At 45.8% G+C, this 16,646-nt stretch overlaps 1 protein-coding gene across 1 annotated transcript in view; it reads left to right on the top strand.

Moving 5' to 3' along the window:
* Positions 1 to 16,646, top strand: part of LOC144762990 (uncharacterized) — a 318,770-nt gene that overhangs the window by 187,358 nt on the left and 114,766 nt on the right. Inside the window, exons 9-11 of the mRNA XM_078648303.1 lie at positions 698 to 844; positions 1,416 to 1,562; positions 8,389 to 8,535. Coding sequence (XP_078504429.1) covers positions 698 to 844; positions 1,416 to 1,562; positions 8,389 to 8,535 — 441 coding nt within the window. The remainder of the gene's footprint in view (positions 1 to 697; positions 845 to 1,415; positions 1,563 to 8,388; positions 8,536 to 16,646) is intronic.

Genomic DNA, 16,646 nt, shown 5'->3' with positions numbered 1-16,646 from the left:
ATGTAAGGGTCCAGAGCACATTTAGAGTGGGACTACCATCTCGATGCTCGTAGCCACACACCATTACACCTGTTTGATTGACAACATACATACAAGACAAAAAGGCACTCACAAAGATGAAAGAGAAAGAGCCTATGGAGATCAAAATACCTAGGATCACAATGGAAAGGATTAGAGAGGCTCAGAGAAAATGTATTAAATCTATTTTGAAAATATTTGTACAGTTACATGCAATATCAACTCAAGCTAATCGAAAAGTGAGGAGTGGTGAATACTCTCATGGTTGAAAAGATTAATAGTAAATGTTGTGTCCAATCTACTGTATTTATTACATTGACAGTAGAAATTATTCACAGAAAGTGTTGAAGTATAAGGTGTTCCATGAATTCAATATTTTATTGTATTATTGTAACATACGATAGGGGTGTTTCTAACTGGGACTGTGATGAATGGAGGTTGAGATGTACACATCTCTTTATTTACTATGTTAATAATTTCAACCAGGGATTGAAACTGGTAAGTCCTGATTTTATAAGGTATTCTGAGACTTATAGGATGCTTTTTGCTACTAAAAATCTATGTGTGAAAACATTGCGCCATTCTCATATGCAATTCAAGGTTGGTTATGTATTTTTCTGCTGGTGATTAATTTGCATCATAAGCTCATTTTATATTTCTGCAAATGTTTTACTGACAGAGAAGCCAGGTGACTGCCCTAAGGTAAATATTACCTGCCTCATCGATCCTCTGCCCAGAAATTGCAACAATGACGTGGACTGTGATGGGATCCAGAAGTGCTGCCAGCAATCCTGTGGCTTTGATTGTACAGACCCCGTGAGCCCAGGTACAGTACGAGTGCTTGACTGTCTACGAACAAGACACAGATTCTGTGCTCAGACCCTATCATGGGTTGTTAGATAATGCAATGTTTTGATGTGCACAACCTAGAGATCTGTTTGGACCTTTGAATTTACTAACATTGTAACAGTTACCAAATGCACTCCTAATTGTAGCCCTGGTGAAAGTTTTGGAAAGCACCTAGACACTGTACATAAAGTATTGCTCGATTTTAAAATGCACACTCAGCCATTCCAAACTAGTTATCAGTAGAAGCTCTGCATCAAGTGGGAGGCTCTTGTAAGATGCAATAAAACTTGTTGTTTGATGTACCTCGTAGAATTGCATCCTCATCTCTTTAGTTACTATGTTAATAATTTCAACCAGGGATTGAAACTGGTAAGTCCTGATTTTAAGGTATTCTGAGACTTATAATATGCTTTTTGCTACTGAAAATCTATGTGCGACCACATTGTGCCATTCTCATATACAATTCACGGTTTGTTATGTATTTTTCTGCTGGTGATTAATTTGCATCATAAGCTCATTCAATATTTCTGCTAATGTTTTACCGACAGAGAAGTCAGGTGACTGCCCTACGATAAATTTCACCTGCCTAATCGATCCTCTGCCCAGAAAATGCAACAATGACGAGGACTGTGGTGGGATCCAGAAGTGCTGCCAGCAATCCTGTGGCTTTGATTGTACAGACCCTGTGCGCCCAGGTACAGTACGAGTGCTTGACTGTCCACGAACAGGACACAGATTCAGTGCTCAGACCCTATCAGAGGTTGTTAGATAATGCAATGTCTTGATGTGCAAACCCTAGAGATCTGTTTGGACGTTTCAATTTACTAACATTGTAACACAGTTACCAAATGCACTCATAATCGTAGCCCTGGTGAAAGTTTTGGAAAGCACCTATACACTGTACATAGAGTATTGCTCGATTTTAAAATGCACGCTCTTCTATTCCAAACACGTTATCAGTAGAAGCTCTGCATCAAGTGGGAGGCTCTTGTAAGATGCAATCAAACTTGTTCTTTGACTTACCTCGTAGAATTGCATCCTGCATGGGATTCTTCTGTTGGCTCTGAACCGGATCATAGAGCTGCACTTTGCTAGGAAGACAGAAGAGAAAAATTGCCATTATAAGAAACGATGCCCATTCCTACACTACAGTGTTCCCAAAGGCGCGTGCATTACGCGCCTGCCCGCCGCACTGCGAAGTGAGGGATTTTCCCCTAACATTTAACCAATATCTCGTTCACCAAGTTCAACAATCGATACTCCAATTTGTTCATTACTCATCGAAATGTTTAGTACACTTGCTTTAAGTCACTCAAAATTACTGCAAGTACAGCAGCTTTCTCATTGGTGTTTTATTGTTTCATTTTCAACTACCTTCAGCGTGCCCAGCCGGGCTTCAACTTAAGCATGTAGAGATATATAATTTATATTCCAGAACCGCACAAAATTCCACCCAATGCATTTCAGCCTCTCTTTAGACCTTTGTCAGGGGTAACTGAAAGAAACAGAAAAAGAACATCTAAACCTGTTGTTCAAAACATAATTGAATCAGACCCTTCGATACTTGTGCCTTTGAAATCATACGTTTTCGTTCATTACACCCCTCCCAGTTTGTGAAACAACATGCCCAACAACATTTTCTCCCTTTTCCTTTAAAAAATACCTGAAACCAGTGCCTTCCAGACAAACAATATCAGCATTTAAACTAATCAATAAATACAACAAACCAATCCGTCAAAGTGCAAAAAGTCCTTGCTTCTGTTAAACATTAACCCCTTCCCACCTCCCGGTTACCAGTCTAAATCCTAATGACATCCTGTCTGTCCCAAACCCGTAATAGTGACTACTCTGCCTTGAATGCCGCGGTCTGTGACCTTATCGCCTCCTCTACGTTCTCTCCCTCTACGATAACTGTGTGTTCTCTTTCTGTTATCTTCACATCAGCTGCTAAGCTCACTCACCTGAATGCTTTCTATTTATAGCCAATTGAACCGAGCTTATCTTGACCATTCCCACACCACAGCATGAGTACCGTTACACTCTTCGACACTCATACAGTAGTAATCCCATCTCAAAAGCATGCAGCAGCCTGCAGAACACACCTAAGTTAAGACATACTGCTCAGCAATAAAATTATACCCCCAATCCAGGCGGCAACACAGAGTTATTTCACTCGGTCAACAGAAGAGATGAATTGCAATCTTAAGAACAGGCGAGCAACCGTAACTAAAGAAAGAAAGTGTGGTACGATGAAAAGAGATTTAATGGCAGGGCCTTGTAAGTTGGGAGGAGACAATGATGGGCCATTGCCATGCGGAGGAACCGAAGGCATTGCCTTGTGTTGCGGCGGGCAGGAAGCCATTCTGGTCCGGGTGGATCAGGGTGTGGATCACCTGTTTAGGATGAGTTGCTAGGACCGTGGCATACATTTTAAACTCGGTGTTGATGAGGGAGATCGGACGGTAATCACAGCCGGAGGACGATGCATGGTGTATTTTTTGAATCACCACAATGGTGGCAATGTTAATATCTACTGGGAAAGTACAGTTCTTAGCTACTTTCATATACAGGGTGTGGAGTAGTTGAGATAGAATATCCTAAAAGGCTTTGTAGTACTCTTTCAGGTGCTCTTCATGGCCTTGGGACTTCCTAGACACTATGGCAGAAATAGATCCCCTCTATCTCATCTAACAAGATAGGTTGATCAAGTAATTGAACATCGGCGCCCGAGAGTTATGGTAGCGGTATCTCCCATATCAAATGGGGACTGAGTCCCAGATCCACAAATGAGGCCGCCATATAGCGGTGATGGTAGTATTCAGTGAAGGTCTGTGCAATGGAGGCTGTGACGCCCTGAGAATAACCCTCAGCGTCCAAAATCTCTAGGGTTATTCGAGTTTCTAAGGGGCGGGAGGCAAGACACTAAAGGAGTTTGCCATTTTTGTCTCCCTACCCATAGACTCGGGTTGTGGGAGCTCTCCACATCTTTTTGGCCATGTCCAGATTGATATGAAGGATTTCTTCCCACAGGAGCTCAACTTGCCAAGGTGTGTCACCTCAGCCATCTGTGGCCTTGGTGTGCTCCAGACGGATGATCTGAGCCTCCAGCTTGGAGAGATGGTCCTCTCGGCCCTATGCTTTTTTTTAGGTAGCCTTTATCGAACCCCCCTGATGGTGGTCTTACCCACTGGCCACAGGAAACTGGGGCACCGAACCATGCATTTATCATGCTGAAAGTAAAGCCTAAGTTTGTTTCCCGGGGCCTTCTTATAGTCCCTGTCCTGGAGAAACCAGGCGTTCAGCCACCAGCTAGGGCGGAGAGCTCTCGTGGGGCCTCCCAAAGGGAGGAGGAAGGGAGCATGGTCATAGACTCCCTAGCAAGGATTTGAATATCAGTGACTGCACAGTATTCAAGGGCAGGCATGAATGTATTAGGTCAATGTTGGAGTGAGTGCGGTGAGCATGCAGAAATGTGGTTGTATTGGAGCAGGCGGGAGTTCCACTTTCTCTACACATTGAATTTGACAAACCTGGAGGCCCATTGTGAGAGATGTTTAGTGTTTGTGTAGCATTGATGGGAGGGGATCTCTGTGGAATCACTGTCGGGAGCTAAGACTGCGTTAAAGCCTCTTCCTATTTCCGGTAACCCTTATGGACGCGCCGACTATGATGTCGAGAGGTCTCGAAGCGAAGACTTGCCAGTTGCCAGGTGCACATATGTTGAAACAGGATTAAGGGTATGACCACTCAGTGTTACTGTGAGGGCCAAAATCTTCCCCTGCGGATCTTTAGGTAGGAATGGTATAAGAGGATTGCAATGCCATGGAAGCCTCGTTTAAACCTTATGTGGAGAACCCTATCATAACCTAGATGCATCAGGAACAAGCAGTGATTCCCCAGAAGACATGTTTCTTGCAGCAGTAAAGCATTGGGAAGGAACAGTTGGGAGTATTTTAGAACTGTGGTGCATTTGGCACAGTCTATATGCCCGTTAAAGTTCCACAAAAGGATATGGAGAGGCTTAAAGTCAAGTTAAGGCACTGTCATTTCTGTCATTGGTGAGGAGGTTGGGTGTATCAGTCTGGGGCATGGGTAGGCTACCAGGCGTCAGGCTCACGGAATAGGAAGGGAGTTGCCTCTGGGCCAAGCGACCTGTAAGTGTGCAGTGGAAAAGTGTTGTGTCACAAGCTGAACTCAGAGAGAAGAAAGGCAAGAACATCGAACCTGAGTCCAGAACCTGAGTCCATAGTCAGTGTGGCCTCAGTCTCCGATCACCGGGCTCCGTGAGAGGTCAGTGTTATCTAGGTGAGGGACAGGCAGGGCGTCAGACCATCTGCCCAGCTCACCCAAACTGGATTCTGTGTCCTGCATTGGCTGAGTCAGAGCAGTGGACACAGAAGACCTGCGTGCCCTCTGTACTGCAGGGGCAGGTAATGAGTAAGTCACTCTCCTGGCATTGTGGCCTCTTGCAGGAGTGAGTACACCTCCTCTGAGGCCTGGGAGTCTCATCTGCTGCAGCGCACGTGCATGTTCATGAGGGGGAGGTGTATGCCTCACCTTTTGGTTGAGAGGCTGCTCTCCTGTGGCCCAGGTTCAGGACTCCTACTGGGTGTCAAAGAATTAGGATACAGGAGCCTGTATGGAAGGCTGAGATCCCAGAGCTTTTGCATTGCTTCTGTATAAGAGCGATGTTGGGCTTGCACCTCTTTGCTGTAGTCAAGAAGATCAATATCTCACTCCCTTGGTAGGAGAGGGTGGGCAGAGAATGGGCCTCCTGCAGGATAGTGTTTCTGTCTTTCAAGTTGAGGACTCAGATGATCATTGGTCTGTGTGGGGCCCCCAGGAGAGGTCTGGGCACGAGAGCCCAGTGAGCCTGCTCCACAACAAACCATGCTGAGAAGCGATCCTAGGGCATCAACGATCTAATCCAGCTCTCCAAGAAGGTCACAGCTTGCGTTAGTTCCACTCTCTCCGGAATGCCAATGAAGCCTAGTATGTTCCGGCAGGAGTGATTTTCAGTATTCTCAGCCCATCAATGGAGCTCAACGGTTTGAGTCAGTAGCCTGGGGACTTGCACCTTCAGTTTCCCAACATCATCTTCCACGAAGGATGTGCAGGATTCCACATCAGAGATCCTGGCCGTCGTGTTTCGGGGGTCTTGTCTGATGAGAACCAATGTCGACAAGCAGTTTCCCTATCTTGGTCTTGACAGAGTCCTGAGAGGAATGGATAGCCTGGAGGATGGTGGACAGATCTCACTCCCTTAAAGGATTTATAGCCGGGATGCCGTCTTCAGAGGTGGAGCAACCTATGATATACTAGTCTATGCAGGTTTGAGATGGAGGAAGTTTTAATAGTTTATCCTTGCCCATGGTGAGCAATCGGGGACAGAGATGTTCCCCATTGAGTTGGACCAATTCAAAGAGGAGGTAACACCTCATGGCCAGGGGACCTTTTCATAGGCTAGGGAGGGTAGGGTCAATACCCCTCTTACACTCCAGCAGATATCCAGCGGGAAGCTTCCCAATCAGGAACCAGTTCCACTATACGTGGCCGCAGGGAAGGCAATGGCATCTCGATTGCATCTTGATCACGCAAATATGGACAGTAACCTGCCGTCTTAGGGGCTTCATGGTGCTATGGGGGCACGAGGCGTCAAGAGTGATGCACCGGAAGGATCCACAGTCAAACACCTCTAAGTCTGTCATGGCTGCCAGGTGTCTTGTGCATGATCCACTATCAAGCCACCTTCCTCCCAGTCCATGGGGTCTAATCCTTGAATGGGGAACAAGACCTTAGTACTTGGATGGAAGTCCACACATCAGGAACCACGTGAGGGTATAGTTGAGTACCCGAAGCAGGGGATGCAACCAGGAAGTCCCCCCAGCATCTTTAAATCAGCAGGTTGTGTGTGTAAAGTGACCCCGGCAGTTCAGGTCTTATGGGGCCAGTGTGGGCCCAGGAATAAGTAGGCTTCACTCCATCCACCCCAAGCCCCCAGTTCATCACCACCCCCCATAGAATGCAGTACCTGGATCCACCACAGGAGGGGTCCTTGACGAGTAGCAAGTCTCTTACTGTGCCCCACTTCTCTCAGGGATTTAACACTGTTACCAGCTCCCCCATGCAGCCTCCTCACCTGCTCAATCCCCGCCCTGCCGAGGGCCTCCTGGAGATCAGCTACCAGCAGGCCATCGATGAGCCAGGCAGGACAAGTGCAAGAAGGCCTATTTAGAATGCCCCCCCCCCCCCAAAGGCTGGCCCGGTCATGGGTCTTGCGGGAGCCCAGACATCGCAGGCAGGTATAGTCAGCAAAGGGGTGGGCCTGAAATCCTCCAATCGGACCCCGCTCCAACAATAAGGATCCGTGTGTCTCACCAGGCCACACCCGGCCCCCTCCGCAGGCTATCATCTGGAGTCTGAGGTCGTAGCCAGAAGCAGCCAATCGAGGCTTAGACTGTGATGCGAGCAGCAGACCAACAGGCCAAGGATAGACCTCTATGGCAAGCAGGTTGGCGACAGTCCAGTGGGCTCCACATCCGTCCCGAGCCACAAAGTCACAGAGGCAGCACAGCTGGGGCCATGGAAACATTCAGCCGACCACACAAGCCCTCCTCATAGCCCCAGTGGTCCTGGGTCACAAACCCTCAGTGCAGCCTTTCCATGGGGCAGCCATCTTGTGTGTGGGCAGGTCAGATGCCACAGCCCCAGGAGACAATTTGGTGTCCAGCAAAAGCAGGATTTCTGCGAGGCAGCCACAGGCAGGTACAGGAGTAGTTTGTGCTGTCCAGTGCTCCAGAGACTAGCAGGGATATGAGTGAATGATGTAAGGGTCCAGAGCACACTTAGAATGGGACCACCATCTCGACGCTCGTAGCCAAACACTATTACACCTGTTTGATTGACAACATACATACAAGACAAAAAGGCACTCACAAAGATGAAAGAGAAAGAGCCTATGGGGATCAAAATACCTAGGATCACAATGATATGGATTAGAGAGGTTAAGAGAAAATGTATTAAATCTATTTTGAAAATATTTGTACAGTTACATGCAATATCAACTCAAGCTAATTGAAAAGTGAGGAGTAGTGAATACTCTCATGGTTGAAAAGATTAATAGCAAATTTTGTGTCGAATCTACTGTATTTATTAGGTTGACAGTAGAAATTATCCACAGAAAGTGTTGAAGTATAAGGCATTCCATGAATACAATATTTTATTGTATTATTGTAACAAACGATAGGGGTGTTTCTAACTGGGACTGTGATTAATGGAGGTTGAGATGTACACATCTCTTTATTTACTATGTTAATATTTTCAACCAGGGATTGAAACTGGTAAGTCCTGATTTTGTTAGGTATTCAGAGACTTATAGGATGCTTTTTGCTACTGAAAATCTATGTGTGACAACATTGTGCCATTCTCATATACAATTCACGGTTCGTTATGTATTTTTCTGCTGGTGATTAATTTGCATCATAAACTCATTTAATAATTCTGCAAATGTTTTACTAACAGAGAAGCCAGGTGACTGCCCTACGATAAATTACACCTGCCTAATCGATCCTCTGCCCAGAAATTGCAATAATGACAAGGAGTGTGGTGGGATCCAGAAGTGCTGCCAGCAATCCTGTGGCTTTGATTGTACAGACCCCGTGAGCCCAGGTACAGTACGAGTGCTTGACTGTCTATGAGCAAGACACAGATTCAGTGCTCAGAACCTATCACGGTTTATTAGATAATGCAATGTTTTGATGTGCACACCCTAGAGATCTGTTTGGAAGCCGAAAGCTGAATCTCAGTGGTCAGTAGTCCGACCTTTGAATTTACTAACATTGCAACACAGTTACTAAATGCACTCCTAATTGTAGCCCTGGTGAAACTTTGGAAAGCACCTAGACACTGTACATAGAGTATTGCTCGATTTTAAAATGCACAATCTGCCATTCCAAACTCGTTATCAGTAGAATCTCTGCATCAAGTGGAAAGCTCTTGTAAGATGCAATCAAACATGTTCTTTGATGTACCTTGTAGAATTGTATCCTTCATGGGATTCTTCTGTTAGCTCTGAACCAGATCATAGAGCTGCACTTTGCTAGGAAGACAGAAGAGAAAAATAGCTATTATAAGAAATTATACCCATTCCTACACTACAGTATTCCCAAAGGCGCGCGCATTACGCGCCAGCCCGTCGCACTGCGAAGTGAGGGATTTTCCCCTAACATTTAACCAATATCTCATTCACCAAGTTCAACAATCGATACTCCAATTTGTTCATTCATCATCGAAATGTTTAGTACACTTGCTTTAAGTCACTCATAATCACTGCAAGTACAGCAGCTTTCTCATTGGTGTTTTATCGTTTAATGTTCAATTGCCTTCAGCGTGCCCATCCCGGCTTCAACTTAAGCATGTAGAGATATATAATTCATATTCCAGAACCGCACAAAATTCCACCCAATGCATTTCAGCCTCTCTTTAGACCTTTGTCAGGGGTAACTGAAAGAAACAGAAAAAGAACATCTAAACCTGTTGTTCAAAACATAATTGAATCAGACCCTTCTATACTTGTGCCTTTGAAATCATACGTTTCCGATCATTGCACCCCTCCCAGTTTGTTAAACAACATGCCCTACAAGATTTACTCCATTTTCCTTTAAAAAATACTTGAAACCAGTGCATTCGAGACAAACAATATAAGCGTTTAAACTAATCAATAAATGCAACAAACCAATGCGTCTAAGTGCAAAAAGTCCTTGCTTCTGCCAAAGATTAACCACTTCCCACCTCCCGGTTACCAGTCTAAATCCTAATGACAACCTGTCTTTCCCAAACCTGTAATAGTGACCACTCTGCCTTGAATGCCGCGGTCTGTGACCTTATCGCCTCCTCTACGTTCTCTCCCTCTACGATAACTGCGTGTTCTTCTTTCTCTTATCTTCACATCAGCTGCTAAACTCACCCACCTGAATCCTTTCTATTTATAGCCAATTGAACCGAGCTTATCTTTACCATTCCCACACCACACCATGAGTACCGTTACACTCTTCAACACTCTGAAAGCAGTAATCCCATCTCAAAAGCATGCAGCAGCCTGCAGAACCCACCTAAATTAAGACATACTGCTCAGCAATAAAAGTATACCCCCAATCCAGGCTGCAACACAGAGTTATTTCACTCAGTCAACAGAAGAGACGAATTGACATCTTAAGAACAGGCGAGCAACTATAACTAAAGAAAGAAAGTGTGGTACGATGAAAAGAGATTTAATGGCAGGGCCTTGTAAGTTGGGAGGAGACAATGATAGGCCATTGCCATGCGAAGGACTTGAAGGCAGTGTCTTGTGTTGCGGCGGGGCAGGAAGTCATTCTGGTCCGGGTGGATAAGGGTGTGAATCACCTGTTTAAGACGAGTTGCTAGGACTGTGGCATACATTTTAAACTCGGTGTTGATGAGGGAGATAGGACGGTAGTCAAAGCAGGAGGACAATGCAGGGTGTATTTTGTGAATCACCACAATGGTGGCAATGTCAATATCTACTGGGAAAGTACAGTTCATAGCTACTTTCATATACAGGGTGTGGAGTAGTTGAGATAGAGTATCCTAAAACGCTTTGTAGTACTCTTTGAGGTACCCATCAGGGCCTGGAGTCTTCATAGACACAATGGCGGAAATAGCCCCCTCTATCTCATCTAACAAGATAGGTTGATCAAGTAATTGGACATCGGCGCCCAAGAGTTGTGGGAGCGGTACCTCACATATTAAATGGGGACTGAGTCCCAGGTCAACAAACGAGGCTGCCATATAGCGGTGATGGTAGTGTTCAATGAAGGTCTGTGCAATGGAGGCAGTGACGCCCTGAGAATGTCTACAATCTCAGGGATTATTCTATTTTCTAAGGGGCGGGAGGAAAGACACTAAAGGAGTTTGCCATTTTTGTCTCCCTCCCCATAGACTCGGGTCGTGGAAGTTCTCCACATCTTTTTGGCCATGTCCTGAGTGATATGAATGATTTCTTCCCACAGGAAGTGTCAAGGTGTGTCTCCTCAGCCATCCGTGGCCTTGGTCTGCTCCAGACGAATGATCTGAGCCTCCAGCTAGGAGAGGTGGTCCTCTTGCCCTATGCTTTTTTTTTAGGTAGCCTTTATCGAACCCCCCTGATGGTGGTATTACCCCCTGGCCACAGGGTACTGGGGCACTGAACCATGCATTTATCTTGCTGAAAGTAAAACTTAAGTTTGTTTCACCAGGGCCTGCTTATAGTCCCTGTCTTGGAGAAACCAGGCGTTCAGCCACCAACTAGGGCGGAGAGCTCCAGTGGGGCCTCCCAAACGGAGGAGGTGGGGAACATGGTCATAGATTCCCTAGCAAGGATTTGAATATCAGTGACTGCACAGTATTCAAGGGCAGGCATGCATGTATTAAGTCAATGAAGGAGTGAGTGCGGTGAGCATGCAGAAATGTGGTTGTATTGGAGCAGGCGGGAGTTCCACGTTCTCTACACATCGAATATGACAAACCTGGAGGCCCATTGTAAGAGATGTTTAGCGTTTGTGCAGCGTTGATGAGGGGGATCCCTGTGGAATCACTGTCAGGAGCTAGGACTGCTTTAAAGTCTCCCCCTATTACCGTCAACCCTTATGGATGGGCGGACAATAATGTCGAGAGGTCTCGACGGGAAGACTTGCCAGTTGCCGGGTGCACATATGTTGAAACAAGATTAAGGGTGTGACCACTCAGTGTTACTGTGAGGGACAAAAACTTCCCCTGAGGATCTTTAGGTAGGAATGGTATAAGAGGATTGCTACGCCATGGAAGCCTTGTGTAAACAGTGTGTGGAAAACCCTGTCATACCCTAGATCAGGGTTCTCCAAACTGGTCCTGGAGGGCCGGATCCATGTCAGATCTTTAAAATAACTACATTTATCTAAATGGCGATATGCAAAAAATCTGGCATGGATCCGGCCCTCCAGAACCGGTTTGGAGAACCCTGCCCTAGATGCATCAGGAACAGGCAGTGATTCCCCAGAAGACATGTTTCTCGCAGCAGTAAAGCATTGGGAAGGAACAGTTGATAGCATTTTAGAACTGTGGTGCATTTGGCACAGTCTATATGCCCGTTAAAGTTCCACAAAAGGATATGGAGAGGCTTAAAGTCAAGTTAAGGCATTGTCATGGCTGTGATTGGTGAGGACGTTGGGTGTATCTTTCTGGGGCGTGGGTAGTCTACCAGGCGTCGAGCTCACGGAATAGGAGGGGAGGTGCCTCTGGGCCAAGCGACCTGTAAGTGCACAGTGGAAAAGTGTTGTGTCACAAGCTGAACTCAGAGAGAAGAAAGGCAAGAACATAAAACCTGAGTCCCCAACATTCCCCTATACCAACCTCCCACCCCATACTTTATTCCCTGAAGCATCTGTGGCCCTAAAAAGAAAACTAAAAGCCAACACTGTGAACTTCTGAGTGGAGTGGTGGACCCCTCCTAGCTGCAGGTTCATGTAAGTTCTGGAGTTTGGGACGGTGGAATAGCGCAGGAGACCGTTGCCACGCTGTCGTGCTGATGCGCTGGTAATTTGGTGATTTTTAAACTAAAAACTGAAAGTTGCACTGTTATAATTTTGTTTTTGCACCTTTTAACTTCATGCAATACCTTTTTGCCGCCTCCCCGGTCCACCACCAACACTAGGCCGGATTGTTGTGGAGGGAGGTCGGCATTCTACCCCTTACACACTGGACGTGATTAGACTTCCGGTGCGCACGTATTGCAGGTCAGCAGCCTACTTGTTGGCACAGTATAAAAGAGGACGCCTTTCCCGCCCTGCGCTAGATTGGAATAGCGCAGGAGACCGTTGCCTCGCTGTCGGGCTGAAGCGCTGGTAATTTGGTGATTTTTAAACTAAAAACTGAAAGTTGCACTGTTATAATTTTGTGTTTGCACCTTTTAACTTCATGCAATACCTTTTTACCGCCTCCCCGGTCCACCACCTACACTAGGCCAGATTGTTGTGGAGGGAGGTCGGCATTCTACCCCATACACACCGGAAGTGATTAGACTTCCGGTGCGTATGCATTGCAGGTCATACGGTGACGATAAAAGAACATGCCCCCCAGTACGTGCAGCGGACCCGCGCAGCGGGCGCACCGGCGGCGCACCTTTGGTGCGCCAAAGGTAAGCCAGTCTGCACCCGTCCCCGCCACGACCCGGTCCGGGGCCACGCTCCCTGGTCCATCCATACAATATTCAAGGGAATTCTTAATCGGGATAAACTCCGACCCAACTAGATGTATACAGCCATTAAATATGACAAACTGGGTAGGATCATGGAGTTGTAAAATATGCAGGGGGAGTTTCGGGCCATGCAAAGATATCCAGGCAAAGAGTCAAATGGAAGTCCTGATATGTGGCCTCATTAATGTTATGTCAATGAGCAAACATGCCCTGCACATTTTTGACCTCATAACAGGACCTGGACTGCCTCTTCATGACAGAAACATGGCTGACGCCCAACAGTAATCCGGATGTTACAAACACTCTTCCCCCTGGATACCTTATTTCTAGAGAAGATAGATCAATCCAGAGTGGGGGGGTATCACGATTGTCTATCGAGATACCTTCCACTGCCAAACTTTTGCGATCCCAGACCTTAAAGGGGCTGAAAATATGGGCTTCGCAATAAAGGTGCATGATTCATTTACTCTCACGGGACCACTAGTATATCGTCCGCCAGGGAAACACACAGACTTTATGGAGAGCAACGGGAAAGCTGTAAGTGACCTAGTTCTTAAATCTGCTAATTTTACACTCCTAGGAGACGCCAACGTACATTTAGACTACCCCACGGACCAGGCGGCAATATACTTCAGGGACACGATGAATGTTCTAGGTTTAACTCAGCGCACAACAAACACCACACACAAAGCGGGCATATCCTCGATTGCATCTGCTCAAATCTAGGGACACTCAGTGTAAAAATACCCCAAGTATTAACGTGGACAGACCACAGCTTGATTCCTTTTGACCTCCCAGTGCTGGCTGGCAAGACTGTAGATCGCCTAGGTATGACGTCTGGGCTCTCCCAGGGGGAACCCTGTTGGAAAAACATGATAGGACAGACTGAGTTTTTAACTATAGCAGCAGGAAATAGACCCACCCCCATAGGAGACCCAACTAGGGATAGTCGCATTTTCAGGGAGTGGATAAATACATTTAGCTCAGAAAACATCTACGCTGCGCCCAGGCGAGGCGCCAGAAAGAAGCAGAGGCCCTCTGCCCCTTGGTTCTCACCGGCTCTGAAAGAAGAACAAAGGAAGGTAAGGGTTTTAGAGCGGATATGGCGCCTTAATTATGGAGAAACCGATCAAAATAACTATAAAGCTGCTCGCTGCCGGTATCATGGGATGATAAAAACTGCAAAAAAGGAATATTATACCGAGGCTATAACTAAAAGCAACAAAAAGCAGAAAGAAATTTTCAAAATAGTCAGCACCTTCACCAATCCCAAAATAATGCAGAAAGAGATGCCCCCCTCCCAGAGTTTATGTGATACAATAGCGGATTTCTTTAAGGAAAAAATTCAAACGCTCACAAAGGATTTCCCTCATCCGTTGACTCAAGAGAAGCCAGGAAACAACAGAGATGTCATAACCATTGCCCCCATGTCCACTTTCCATCCAGTTAGCCTAGAGCAATCCCGGGCAGAAATTTTAAAGATCAAATCAGGCTCTCCTTTTGACCCCTGCCCTCCTTTTGATCTTCACGCAATGGTGGAGATTGTCAACCCCATCATTAATAGTATTATAAATTCCTCCCTCAATCTTGGCTCAGTCCCTGAAGAATGGAAACTTGCAGCTGTGAAGCCCCTGCAGAAAAAACAAGTACCAGACCCAACAACACTGACCAACATGCGACCCATTTCCCTGCTTCCAGCTTTCTGCAAACTAACAGAAAAATTCGTAAATAAACATCTGGGACCCTAACCAATCAGTCAAAGTGCAAAAAGTCCTTGCTTCTGCCAAACAATTACCCCATCCCATCTCCAAGTTACCAGTCTAAATCCTAATGACTACCTGTCTTTCCCAAACCCGTAATAGTGACTACTCTGCCTTGAATGCCGCGGTCTGTGACCTTATCGCCTCCTCAACGCTCTCTCCCTCTACGATAACTGCATGTTCTCTTTCTCTTATCTTCACATCAGCTGCTAAGCTCACCCTCCTGAATCCTTTCTATTCATAGCCAATTGAACCGATCTATTCTCTTCCAGGGGATCCTCATCAATAGTCATAAGCACATGAATATTCCCGCCCATGCTCGGGACCCCGGAAAACATATATTATATATATGTACCTCTATATATATGTATATATACATATATAAACATACAATGCAGTCTTCTCTGGAAAAGCTGGTCAATGCTGCATCAGAAGTCTTTGCACATAAAACATTCCAATAAAGCAGGGAGAAAGAAAAACCTTTGAAAACTGCTTTATTATACTGTAGAAAAGGTAATCCTGCAAGGAAAGTGAAAGCATTGTCATCACATAGGCTACATTGTAGAAAAACCATAGAGTAGAAAGCTGAAAAGCTAACTCACATAACAGTAACAGAAAACTGGCTCCGTGCCTTTAAGGCAGCCATGACCCCTAGCTCCCATCATGCCTCAGGGGTGACAGTTAGGTCAGTTGTTCTTTCCAGCTCCTTCTGACAGGACCCTGGTCTCTACAGTTCTATTTCTTTCTGATTTTTGTCAGAATTTTTTTTTAGAGGTGAAACCTCTTTACTTCAACATTTTTTCTATGTTGAGGTGTTTTTCAACTGTTTTTGAAGGGTTTGGCATTGTTTTCCACTCAGAAATGCCTTCCCTTTTTGATGCTTGCCCCTCCTGTGGCAATAAGAAGGCAAAAACAGACTCTCATTATCTCTGGCGGCTCATTCTTATGCGCTTGGCGTTTGTGCACGCCTTTCCTCTTGGTTGCGTCTCACTGCGTTGAAGCCTGCTGCCCAACAGCGCATACTGAATCTGCCCGTCTCCGGTACCTCTCTGTTTGGCGCCCATACAGACGAGGAGATGGGAAGGATGAATGTGGAATTGGACTCTTTGAAGGCAGTGTACCTTGAAAAAAAGAAAGAATTCAAGAAGCGTTATAGGCCGTACAATCGCAAAGGTAACCAGCAGAGGGTTCAAACCCCTCAATGGTCACAAAACAAGCAGGGGAAATCCCAATATCAAGGCCAACGCTCATCCAGAGGAAGAGGAGTACGCCAGCAGCAATCCTCCTCCACATCCAAAGCAGGGGGGAAGCAATAAGTCAACGCTTCCTCCAGCACCGTTGCGCACTCCAGTGGGAGGAAGTATAACACAATACGCTCAAGAGTGGCGCAGAATAACGGAAGACCACTGGGTGCGAAATATACTAGTCAATGGATACGCGCTACGTTTTTGCAAGTCTCCAACACTCTATCCTCCGATAAAATCCAGACAACATCATTTGAAACTACTGCGTCACGAAGTGGCGACCCTTCTAAAAAAAACAAGCAATAGAAGAAGTCGCACCAATGCAGAGAGGGAAAGGAATCTATTCCAGATACTTCCTTGTCTGGAAAAAAGACTAGCCAAACAAGTTCAGAAGCATCTTAGATCTGCGTTTTTTTAACAAATGCATCAAAAAAGAAAAATTTCGGATGCTATCTCTTCATCAAATCTTCCCGCACTTAAAAAAAGGCGATTGGATGTACTCAGTGGATCTTCAGGATACATATTTCCACATCCCGATCACAGCAC

Source organism: Lissotriton helveticus, chromosome 6 (assembly GCF_964261635.1).
Source record: "Lissotriton helveticus chromosome 6, aLisHel1.1, whole genome shotgun sequence".
NCBI lineage: Eukaryota > Metazoa > Chordata > Amphibia > Caudata > Salamandridae > Lissotriton > Lissotriton helveticus.
The sequence above is the reverse complement of the archived record's forward strand: the minus strand, read 5'-3'. Positions and strand labels throughout refer to the sequence as shown.